The 13387-nt window shown below is 38.9% G+C and overlaps 1 protein-coding gene across 1 annotated transcript in view; it reads right to left on the bottom strand.

Moving 5' to 3' along the window:
* Positions 1-2030: 2030 nt before the first annotated feature.
* The window catches only part of LOC149174181 (uncharacterized), a 177276-nt gene continuing 165919 nt past the window's right edge, over positions 2031-13387 (bottom strand). Inside the window, exons 10-14 of the mRNA XM_089419220.1 lie at positions 4267-4371; positions 3993-4085; positions 3610-3726; positions 2715-2967; positions 2031-2503 (exon numbers count right to left, since the gene is read on the bottom strand). Of these exons, the coding sequence (XP_089275346.1) occupies positions 2466-2503; positions 2715-2967; positions 3610-3726; positions 3993-4085; positions 4267-4371 (606 nt within the window). The 3' untranslated portion in view covers positions 2031-2465. The remainder of the gene's footprint in view (positions 2504-2714; positions 2968-3609; positions 3727-3992; positions 4086-4266; positions 4372-13387) is intronic.

Below are 13387 nucleotides of genomic sequence, written 5' to 3'. Positions count from 1 at the left end.
ATCACCGCTAACAAGAAATGCTCATTTTGAGTTTTGTGTTTATTTTTAATAACAGTTTTCGATAATAACTTTTCATTATGTTAGAAAGATCTTTGATCGTAAGTACATCGAGTGCTAACAGTTAGTTTTCATTTCAAGATCATACTAACAGACTTCAAGATCATGCTAACAGATGAAGACTTTGAATTAGGAAGACTTGAAGGAGAGGACTCAAACTTCAGAGACTTTAGAAAAGACTTTAAGATCATAATTGACAGATAAAGACTTCGAATAAGGAAGACCTGAAGGAGAGGACTCAAGCTCTAGAGACTTTAGAAAAGAAAATGACAAGAATCATCCAGGATCAAGCTCTCTGAAAAGAAAATGACAAGAATAATCAGGGATCAATCTTCTTTTCTTCATTGAAGATATAGATCTATCTTTTTAGATACCCAACCCCTCACTTATAGATATAATCAAAAGAACCATAAATATAAATATAATTTAAAGAAATTCAAAAAACCATAAATATAATTAATTTTATATTTCATTGTCATTTATCAGGTATCATGTTTTTGAACAGAATTTTAATTTGAAATTAGAGTCACTATTCGCATATCAATTCATGTAATTAATTGTGATGAATGAAAAATGAAAAAAGTTCTATTGTTTTCTTTGTATGCAGATTTCTTCATACAAAAGCTGAAATTGGAATAAAATCGAGTTCACGCCGAAAACAGGACAACTATCTTAACAACCAAATTTTCTTCTTAATCTTTCCCATTGTTTTTTAATATCATGCAAGCCCTAGAAAATTTAAACAAAGATCTATCCTTCTGTTTGTCCGTGAACCTCAAACATTCATCAAAGGACCTTACTTAGCCCATAAGCTAAAATATCCTTTAACAATACTCACAATCTTTCAACCTATTATCAGAAAAGGAATCAGAAGGCTATAGCTAAGCCGGTATCAAAGCAGCTCAAGTAAAGACTATGCTATGACTTTACTAGTGTGTAACAATACAGAATTGCACCTTACATATCTCTCGGTTCTTTCGTGAGGCTAGACGATTTCATCAATGATTTCCAATAATATCGGAAGTGAAGTAGACTTGCTTGTGCCTTGGCTGGCTATGCATTCGCACTATCACACCCATATTTTATAAGTCAGCCACTTTATAAAATCACATTTATATTTTATAAAATAGCGCATATGGTATATCAACCATTTATTATATCAACCACTTTATTAATGTGGTTGTGCTGATTTTCTTACTGTGGTTATGCTGATTGATGGGTGTGATTTTGGTGGGTTGATGTGATTGGAATACTACTTCGTGGGTCGATGTGATAACATCCTCCATCACTTTGGTAACTAAGATTGCTTCCAAGAGTGTACATGCTTTGCAGGCCCCCTTGTTCACGATTATTTTCTAACTGGGATGCATTTTTAAGTGCGAGTGTCTCGTTTGGCATATCCCTTGTTCGGGATATCGTTCCAGGTTGATATTACTACCACGAAGAAAGCATTGTGTACACCATACGACTTACAATCAAGTCTAGGCTTTTGATGCACAGTTCACAAATTATCTGGTATCCGATTGAGTGCACAGTCGATACTTTTTCAATCATTTTCTACCCCAATGTTAGACGATTTATATGGAATCTCTGTGATTAGTAAATAATATGCTAATTTTGAATCTAACTCTCCGTTACCATCCGCTGTTGGTTTGTGTAAACAATAGCAGAAGCATTACCATCGACATACTAATCATACAGATTAAAAGGTCTCATGACATTCATTGGAATGAGCCAAAACACTTTGTAAAATGCATACAAAATTAGAACAGGAAACTCAAAAATATCTGATGTGTGTATCTAAACAAAACAGCACCACCGGATCTCTAAGAAAGGTCATTTGAAGTCACTGATATCTTAACATTCAAATGTTCCTTTCTATGATAGAAAGGGCCTTAGCCACTTATCGACCAAGAAGAATTAGGTTCACCTGCTCGGCAGTGACCTTTCACAATTTGGACCATCTCATACTCTTTCCTGGTGATCTCTGCCTTCCCTGAGGCTCCTGGACAACTAGACCTGGTCTCTGATCCTATCGCCAAAAATCAGATCTACTGGCCATCCCTGTCCCTTTAGCTCCATATAAATACCAACTCATGAATTTTCCTATCTTTCCAATGGCTGCTAATTCACCGGTAACTGACAGTATCTGCAATGCCTTCTATTAATAGTTTTGGTATCAATAATATCCTTTGCTGATTCCAGATCACCTCAAAAAAAACATGAAAACCATTTTGTTTCCAACCATCATTAACCTCCGCGGCAAGTCTTGGAATAATCGTTGCCTTTTAGGTTTCCTGTTCTCAGTTTCTTTTGGTCACTACACCTATAGAATTGCGCATACCTCTGAACATCCAAAACTTTTTGCATCATAAGACTATTTTTCATCCCAATGAGAAAGCAAGATCCTAGCTTGCTTCACTGATAAGTTCATGGATTCCTGAACCTGCACACGAAGCAATTTTCTCAGAGCTTACTCATGGATACTCCACCCTGCTGGCTTAAGCTTTCTCATGATTCGTATTCTCACAAACGGAGATGGAAAATTAAACAACTACCATGAACCAAAATGTCTTGCACCTTTAAGCACCAATTATGACAATGCAAACAGTTGACTTGTCAAACTACTGTTGAGCGAAGGGAGAAAGAAAGCTGACCTTCCAAAACATAGGAAAGAGCATGTAGAGCTGCCCAGTATTCTGCTTCTTTTTTTGAATGAGCTGGTCTTCCATAAAACTTCATGCTCCCAATAGCAACAGTGCAGCAATAAAGTATAGTACCACCAGGCCCCGCCTCTTTTGATGTGTTGTAAATTGGAAGAGTAAGGTCTGCAATCTGCGTATAATGCTGTAGCTCACTCTTCAAAAGACCCGGTGTTGAGAGGCCCAATAACTCACAACTCGCATAGACCTAGACAATGATATTAATCAATTACAAGAGAAGGATCACCATTTGAGTAAAAAAATTAACGTTTCGAACAAATTCATTAAAAGACTATCAGCTTTTGGAACTGGATGTTTATTTCCTTAAAGAACATCACACATTTATCTGAGGCGCCTCGCTATCATGATCTTAAAGGTGAATCTAGAATCTAGATGACCTCAATGAACATTTAGATATGAATCCCATCAAATCAAAAAGAAAAAATGCCACTGCTCATGAAAGACTTTAAATACAACTTTGAATCCCAAACAATTTCATGGTTGGTGTGCATGGTTAATACAGAAAATTTAGATTCACAAAGCAAGTGCAAAATAGCATGCTTGCAATATTTATTGTGAATGGCCTTCTCAGTCCTTCCTCCAAGGAAATTGAAATGAAAGAGAAATGATAAGATTTCACCAAAGGTGTTCAGTATATTGTCATACAGTCACTAAAATACATATAGTCAATCCAGTGGATTTGTTACTGCTTTTACATACAAGATGAGAAGGTCCATGTCACCGAAAGAAGCCACAAATAAAAATATTATGAAATAAAGACCATGAAAAGAAGAAAAATAGTAACTATAGATGTACGAGTACATATACTACAATGATAAAATCAACTTACTAGTTCCTCCTCCGATGCACATTTTCTATCTGGACTGCTGCATCTTCGTATATGAGTATTCGACATAGACGCCACTATAGCTTCAGTGTTCCAATCTATGCTTGGAATACTATTACCCTGCTTACTCAAAGTTGTTAAAAACCATCAGGTACAATAAAATAATCAATACAAGGATGGACCTAGCCATTGATATTGGAAAGAATATCCACATGCCAAGCTTTTGTATTGCCCAAAGAGTAACTACATTAAATTTTAGAACAGCAGTCAGAGTGGAAAATAATTCTCACACGGATCCCAACATAACTAGTCAGCAACTTGAATTAATTCGTTGTCAAAGCACTGCTTAGAGAGGGTTAAGTTTCTTGAAAAGTTCAAACACAAACCTGGTTATCTACTAGTTTCTTCCCCATTAAATCCACATTATTATTCTGTATTTTTGGACGCCTTTGGTGTTTCAGAAAAGTTCTGCAGGATGACTGAAATGACAAAATTACAAATACAAACATCATTCTTTATTTTTCTGATGTATAAATAAAAAACTATTCAAATTGGAATATGCCTCTTTGACAATAATAAAGAAATGTACTAAGCACTCTTGAAGATCAAGAAAATACCAATATGAGCAGAAAAACCTTTCAACATAAATGAAGAACTTACAATTTGAGACTTCCAGTCAGTTATACTTCCAAGAGACGATGGTTCACAACACAAAGCATTGAATATAGCAATCAAGACAGCTGCATCAAGTGCTGCGTAGTGCAGCTGAGAACAAATGTATATATTATAATATGAAGTTAATACTTAATTGGCAGAGTGAACAAATAAAGAAAGAAATTGGATCTGAGTGCGCATATAATCATTCTAATTCAACGGGACTAGTATGTACATGCAGATTCAAATTTGAATATACCAAGTAGTCTGTATTTAGCTTGTTAATATTTTGTAGGAAGTGTTAAGGTGTTCTTAGACACAACCCTGGGATAAAATAATTTATCTCATGTTGTCTTGTCTTATATTTTATTTTAAACAATGTTGTGAACATCAGCATCGGGATAAAATCGGCAAGGGTCCAGAAAACCAAAATAAACGTAAAAATCAGGAAAATATCGGTAAAAATCGGCAAACATCGACAAAATTAACATACCATAAAAATATCTTTAAAAATCGGCAAACATCGGCTACGCCAAAAAAAAAATCATGATTTCGAGATAAATCTGACAAGGATTTCCAAACAAATCTGACAAGAGTTTTCTTAACCAAACAACTTCCTTTCCTACTTCACATGCAGCAACGTATTCAATGTCGACACTGTTACCCACCATTTTGTGGGTGATATCCATGGGAGAAAAATTTTCTCCAAGATGGTCCTCAACCGACAACGAGCAGCCCCTTACAACCACCAACTAGCTCATTGTGCCATTTCTTCGCCCCCTGAGTTAGCCATGTGGTCCCTCGCCCAACTATCATGATTGTATGTTTGAAGGTGGGCCTCCCGAACCTAAAGGTATCCCTTGTCATTTTGTAATTGAGTATTGTAGTTTGCTTATCATGGATACTTCTGGGCATGGAATAATGGGGGGATTCGGCGGAAAGAATGGGCTAGGTCTGTGCTCTTGTCCCCTATACCTCTTTTGGATGTTAACCTTGGACCCTAGTCCGTGGGATCTCTTTCACTGACCTTTGGGCTTTAGGAATGGTATTACATGGGAAACCCTGAATTTTGGTTGCGTGGTCCCGCTCACTCATCTGCATATATCACTCCCCTTCCACTCATTATAAACCCATTCATCATTTCCCCCACCTAGATCCACATTCCTCCACTAAGTCCACATAGGGGAAACCTTCCCCCTCCCCTTGCCTACACCTTGCGTCGGGCCTGGAATGATGCCTTGGAGATTGATGCAGTTGAAAAGAAAAGTAAAAGCATAATTGGCCACATTCAACAAGAAGATGTACCACAATATGCAAAAGATGGCCGAGACAAACACACTTAACACATGGGCAAAAGCCAATACATGAGCTTTACCCCATCATCATGGTCATCACCCTAGTTCCTATAGGCCCTATTACCCACCATTTTGTGGGTAATATTCCTAGGAGAATTTTTTTCTCCAAGATGGTCCTCAATCAGTAGCCCCTTGCAACAACCAACTAGCTCATTGTGCCACTTCTCCGCCACCTGAGCCAGCCATGTGGTCCCTCACTCATCTGTCATGATCGTATGTTTGAAGGTGGTTCTCTTGAACCTAAATATATGCCTTGTCATTTGGTAATTGAGTATTATAGTTTGTTTATCATGGGCACTTTTGGGCATGGATTAATGGGGGGATTCAGCAGAAAGAATGGGCTAGGTCTGTCCTCTTGTCCCCTAGACCCTATTTTGAATATTAACTTTGGATTCTAGTCTCGTGGGACCTCTTTTACTAACCATTTGGCTTTAGGGATGGTATTTCACGAGAAACCCTGATTTTGGTTGCATGTTCCAACTCCCTTATCTGCATATATTACCCCCTTTCCACTCATTACTTCCCCATTCATCATTTCTCCCACTCGGGTCCACATAGGGCTAGCTCACTCCTTCCCCTTGCCCACACCTTGGGTTAGGCCTGGAATGATGCCCTAGAACTTGATGCAGCTAAAAATTAAAGTAAAAGCATATTTGGCCACATTCAACAAGAAAATGTATCACAAAATGCAAAATATGGTTGGGACAAACACATTTAGCATGTGGGCAAAAGCCAATACATGAGCTCTACCCCATCATCATGGTCATCACCGTGGATCCTACAGGTTCTATGAGCCTCCTTCATCATATAGGAACCCATGATTGTCCCAACCCTTGGTGGGCAACGAACCACCCTACCCTATAAAGGGGTATTCACTGTTATATCTCATACATCATGCTCTTACCCCTTGAGCCCTGAGTAGTTAATCAAAGAAAAATCATAAAAAATCAAAAGACATATAAATAAGGTGGAAAAATCAAGGTCGGGGCACCTCATGTACTATGATTGCTCCCTCCTATACATTATAAACCCAGGTGCGGGCTTCCCTTTTATTAGCTACCCTTGCACCCTAGCATGTGGCTGAGGGTTGCCCCTTCTCATCCCCTACTTCATTCACCTATCTATCACAAACCACCACCTTTTAAAGGATGTACCTCGAACATATTTTCCCCTTTAGAAGTAGAAACCACCTAATAGGATACTTGGTTAACCCCATTTGGAGTTTGGGAGACATTGGCACATCCTGAAGCCCATTATGAAAGGGCATGCCATTATGAAGTTCCCACCTGTGGTCCGTGGTTGGTAAGCTCATTTACTCGATTTCTCTAATGACTTCTTGTATTGGAAGGCTAGGGGACGCATTAGATCTTAGGCAGGATTGTAGATGGTCTCCATCTTGGGTTTCGTCTCTCTATACGGGGTCTTAATCCTCCACAGGGCTACATTGGCACATGTAGGGTGTGTGTTGAGAGCCATGGGCCTTCACAACAGTGGACAACACTCCATGGATCCCCAAGGATGTTCATAGATTGCTCAAGATTCACCTATTGGACGAGGAAGATGCATCTGGTTCACCTTTGCCCAGCCGGCCCCATAGATGTACCATGCACTTGGCAGCTGAACCAGGACTTGTAGGATGATGTAGCATCACCTACACCATCATCAGAGCCCTTGCAAATGATCTATAGGCATCTTTGACTCATTTGGAGACCCATGAGATTATTATTGTGCACCCATACCCATTGGGAGCACCACGGGTTTATTGTTTGGAGAACAAGGGGCCAACCCCTTGTCCATCACTTTTTGAGAGTCCTATTCTTCCTTATGGCACCTATGGACTTCATCAGGCTGCTTGGAGGGCCCTACAACATGTATTATTTGTCATCTAACCTCTTAAGAGGCTTATTATTTTATTTGTGATCTAGTTTGATGGGTTTGTCACCAAAAGTTAGGTTATTAGCATATGGTTTTATTTTTGGGGCTTATGTAGGCCTAGGAGGCTAACTTGAACTCCTCAATAGTGTATAAATCAATGTTGCATGAAGCGGAAGCGTTTTTTGGAAGCGGGGACACCGAAGTGTCATTTTCCAAAAATCTAGGAAGCGAAGCATTTGCGGAAGCGTCTGCTATATATATATATATATATATATATTTATTTTGCATTTATACTCAAAACAAACATCCCAAATACCAAATTAATTGTAGAAGACATGAAAACATGCATATTTTTGCATAAATCAAGATAGATATAACATCCATTGTACATTAATGATCTAGAATCTAGATTCTTCTCCTCTTGTCTAGCCTTTGCCTCTACCTCGATTGTCTAGGGATATTAGTTAATATTGCCCAATTTTGATCAAACTACCTAATTCAAGACTTAAAATATGGTAGAAAAAGCTTAACATGTTTGATCGATGATTTTGACTTGATTGAAAGGTAATTTTTTGCTAAGGGCGTGCCGCGTGACAAAGGAGTTCAACAATTAACACCACCAACACTAGGGTACATATAGGGCTTGGTGCTCTTGATTAAATGCTAATCGCATACCTTCATACTTGATATAATCTAATGAAATGCCACAATCCTAAGTTGCACAAAACGGGGAAACGGGTACGAGTTTCCGAAACGGGAAGCGATACGAAACGCGACCTCCCCAAATTTTGGAAACGGGGAAACGCAAATATATATATATATATATATATATATATATATATATGTATATATATATATGTATATATATATCTATTGAAAATATTTAAATATATATATATATATATATATATATATATATGTGCAATCATAAAGCATAAATGATACATTATAATTTATTACACTTAAACATTACGATTTAATTTACATCACATTTACTCATGAATGATCACATAATGAAAATAAAAATATCGGAATATCCAAAAGCAACCTTTATTATATATCCAAATCTCAAAATCAGCCTTTATTTATATTAATATATGAGGCTGCAAGTACAATAAAGACTATAAGGCTGCAAGAGAGAGATCCAAATCAAGATTTTCTGCATCCACATCCCATTCTTTAGAAGGACCACTATTGTATTGGGAGTCTCCTCCTACATAGTCAAACGACCTTAGTGCTGACTTGATTAAATACACGTTTCATACCCTAGTACCCTACATGATCTTGATTATTGGGAGTTTCCCCTGCATAGAGGGCTTGGTTCTCTTGATTAAATACAAGTTCCATACCCTAGTACATGATAAAATCCAATGGAAACATTGCAATCCCTCCAATCCTGAAATCCTGAAAAACAAACAAGTCTGTTGGATTTTGAGTGAGATCTAAAATTCTACTTTCTCCATATGAAATCCAATGAGGGCGAAACCACTCTCAAACATCCTGAGTCATTTCATGGTAATGTTAAAAATTTAAGTAAAAGGATGAAAATGAAAAATAAAGGAGAATATCACTTTTACTTTAAGAATTTAACATTACCATGAATTGCATATCCCTAAATTCTAGAACATCCTGGAAACCCTAAAAAAATTTAAAACAAATTACAAAAAAAAAAATTAATACGGCCTGGAAACGCGTTTCCGGCCGTACTACCACGTTTCCGTTTCGGGAAACGTGGCCGTACAACCGAAAACGCGTTTCCAGACCGTACGGTACGGGGAAACGCGTTTCGTTTCGTTTCCCCTGGGGAAACGACCCCTAGGGCCACGTTTCCTGCAACTTAGCCACAATCCCATTGATCCTGAATTCCTGAAAACTGTTAAGTCTGCTGAATTTTGAATAGGATATGAAATTCTATTTTCTCCATATGAAGTCCAATGAAGCTAGAACCACTCTCAAACATCTTGAGTCATTTTATGGTAATGTTAAAAATTTAAGTAAAAGGATGAAAATGAAAAATAAAGGAGAATGTCACTTTTACTTTAAGAATTTAACATTACCATGAGGGAGCATCTGCTATATTTATATTTTTTTTTGCCTTCATTCGTCACCCTAACCCAAGGTGGACCCACCCCCAACAAGCAAACTCACCTAAAATTAAAAAAAAAATTGAAAAAAACGATTTTCTAAACGCTTTTCCGGAAGCTTTTCTGGAAGCGTACGCTTCCTCCTCCGAAGCTCCACGCTTCCTCCTCCGAAGCGCCACGCTTCCGACACCCGAAGCGTCGTACGAAGTGCGCTTCGGCGCTTCCGTCCAGCGCTTCCAAATTTCCAGGAAACGGCTAAAAAAGCCGAAGCGGCGCTTCCGGCCAAGCTTCCTAGGCGCTTCCGTACGAGACACGCTTCGGGGTTGGGAACCGTCGGGGGGGGGCGCTTCGTGCAACACTGGTATAAATACAAATGAGATGAGTTCATTTGCTCATCATCACTTTGGATTGGATCTCTTCTCTCTCTTGAGAATTTCACATTTTTTCTTGGAGGATGAATTGGAGCTTTATGGATGAATTTTGACGTTTGGATTTGGTTTATCTTACCTTGGAGCTTCTCTATTGTCAAATTGTTGATGGATGGATAAGTTCTATTACATGTAAGTACATGTTTTTAATGCTATTCTTTTTCTACTTTGTCATATACATTGGATTGAGAATTTCGCTATTCTTAGGGCTAATTGATGCATGCATTTACTGCTTAAATTGTGGAATTTTGTCTCCATATAACATCTCTCAATGTATGGGCCATGTAATTTTGAATGAAATTTCTTAGGGATAATTCTATCAACGAATGCATCTTGATAAGCCATAACCTTTTGCAAGTCGAAGTATAAAAGTTGTAAGGTTGCTTCCCTTTGCCCTAGAAGGCTAGCAAGGTAATCTTAAGGCCTAATTGACTAAGAAACAAGGTCCTCATTCATATTTATCCTAGACTCCATTCTCCCAAGACTAGGGAACTGATCTACCAAGAGGTGGTCACTCAAAAATCAACTCCTTTTCACCTTTTTCTAGGTCTATCCAAGTTGGGTCACCTAGGGCATCATTTTTCGACAAAGTAGCCCTCCAAAAAGTTCGATCTCCTAGCCTCTCCTGCGTTGGTGTGTCCTCAAGGCCTCCTCCAATTTTGAAGCCATTCTAACAGTGGAGTTGTGAGAAAATCCAAGCCCTAACTCTGAGATCAAACTTTGCCCTAGTATCCCCAAGGCTAGTGCCTCATAGGATCAATTCAACACCTTTAAGTGAATTTTTTTACTTTGATCCTTTCCCCCTGCTTGTTTGGGTTAAAAACATCATTGGTTGCTAAATTCTTGTCTCTTGAGTCTTGACCTAGACTGGGTCCAATTGGTCCTGTGTGGTCCCACTCCTTTGGAAATACAATTCTTGAAGAACCATCTGGGATACCAATTTCAATAAGGATTTTAGGGATTGGGAAAATCTTTCACAAGTCATATTCCATAAACCTAACCTTCAAATCCCCACATCCTTCTCCTAGGAGACATTGTACCTTGCTTAGAAAGCAAGCTCGCTCCATTCTTGACCCTCTTTTGGAAAGGGATTATTTGTGTCACACTTTATATCTGCTTGTCGATTTATCCTTCATTTGTGACTCCATATATACCGAGTCTCCTCCCATCGGTGAAAGTCCATAAATAGTAGGGAGCCTTAGCTAAGGTGACAGTAGGCTAAGTCTCCATTTGTTGCCCTTGGTATAGGATTTGACCCTTTAAGAATTCCCTTTAGGTCCCCTGCTAGTTTGAGCGGTAACAAACCCTAGATGAGCCTTCTTTATCCTTAAGGAACCCATGATTGTCCCAACCCCTGGTAGACAATGAACCTCCCTAGCTTAAAGGGAATATCCACTACTATACCTTACACATCACGTTCTTATCCCTTGAGCCCCGAGCAGTTAATTAAAGAGAAGTCATAAAAGGAAAAAGACATATAAAGAAGAGTGGAAAAATCAAGGTCAGAGCACCTCATACACCACGATTGCTCCCTTCTATACATTATATACCCAAGTGTGGGCTTCCATTTTATTAGCTACCCTTGTACCCCAGCATGTGGCTCAAGGCTACCCCTTTCATTCCTAACTCCATTCATCTCTTTATCACATGCCACCACCCTTTGAAGTATGTACCTTGGGCATATTATCCCCTTCAAAAGTAGAAACCACCTAATAGGATACTTGGTTAACTCCATTTGGAGCTCAGTGACATTACCACATGCTAAAGCCCACTATGGAAGGACATGCCATTATGAAGTGCCCACCTATTGTCCCTGGTTTATAAGCTCTTTAACTAGATTTTCTCTAATCACTTGTTGTGTTGGAAATCTAGGGGACACATTGGCTTTTATGCAAGATTGCAGGTGGTCCCCATTTTGGGTTTGGTCTCCCTATACGGGGTCCTAACACTCTAGAGGGCTACATTGGCACATGTAGGGTGTGTTGAGAGCCATGGGCCTCCATAGCAGTAGACAACACTCAGTGGATCCCCAGAGATGTTCAGAGATTGCTCTAGATTCACCTATTAGATGAGGAATATGCACCTAGTTCACCATGCCCAACGGGCCCCATAGTTGTACCATGCACTTGGCAGATGACCTAGGACTTGTATCCCAATGTGGCATCACTTGCACCATAATCTGAGCCCTTACAGATGGTCTACAAGCATCTTTGACCTACTTGGAGACCCATGAGGTTACGTGTGTGCCCTCACACCCATGGAGAGCATCACAAGTTTATTATTTGGAGAACAAGGGGCCAACCCCTTGTCCACTACTTTGGGGAGTCCTATTAGTCATTGTGGCACTTATGGACTTCATCAGGCTTCTTAGAAGGTCCAACGACGTGTATTGTTGATCACACAACCTATTGAGAGGCTTATTCTTTTGTTTATGAGCTAGTTTGATGGGCTTGTCACCAAATGTTAGTTATTTTGCACATTATTTTATTTTAGGGGCTAATGTAGGCCCAAGCAGCTAAATCGAACTCATTAGAAGTGTATAAATAGAAGTAATGAGGATTCATTTTAGCATCATCTCTTGGATTGGACTTGTATCTCTCTTTTGAGAATTTCGCTATCCTTCTTGGAGGACGAATTTTGGAGCATGGAATGAATTTTGATTTTTGGATTATTTTCTCTTGTCTTGGAGCTTATTGATCGGCAAATTCTTGATAGTTGGATATACTCTTTATACATGTAAGTACAATTTAATGCTATTTTCTTTTCTATTCTTGTCGCATACATTGCTGTTGGGATTTCACTATACTAGGGCTAATTTATTGCATCCATTTAAGTTGTGGAAATTCAGTTTCTAGATAGCGATGCTTCATGTATGGGCCATGTATTATGATTGAATGTTCTAGAGATGCTTCTTCATTGAAATTCATCCTGATAAGCCATCAATCTTGCAAAATGAAGTATAAAGTTCTTGAAGTTGCTTTTGATGTTGCCCTAATGCTATGCGAAGTTGTCATTGAAGCCTCCTTTAGATAGAAAATTCAACGTCTATAATCATAATTACTCGACTCCAAATCTCCCCAAAGGATTTAGCACTAGCCCACCATAAGGTGATCACCTTAAACCTATTTTCCTTCTCCCCTCCCCTCTTCTCTAAGTCTAGTCCTCTACGTCACCCAGGGCATCAATTATCTTACAATCTAGCCACCCAAATACTTCGATTTTTGGTCCACAACTACGCTGGTGTGTCCTCAAGAAGCCCTCCAAATTTCATGAGATTCCGATGGTGGGATCTTGAGATATCGCAAGCCTTAGCTTGAAGACCAATTCTTGACCTTGGTTTCCCTTAGGCTAGAAACTCACTGGGATCCTTACATTGCCTTTCATT

Source organism: Pinus tabuliformis, chromosome 4_1 (genome assembly GCF_031772625.1).
Source record: "Pinus tabuliformis cultivar Carrire ecotype Pingquan chromosome 4_1, CPIR1, whole genome shotgun sequence".
NCBI lineage: Eukaryota > Viridiplantae > Streptophyta > Pinopsida > Pinales > Pinaceae > Pinus > Pinus tabuliformis.
Note: the sequence above shows the minus strand (reverse complement) of the source record. Positions and strands in the feature narration are given on the sequence as shown.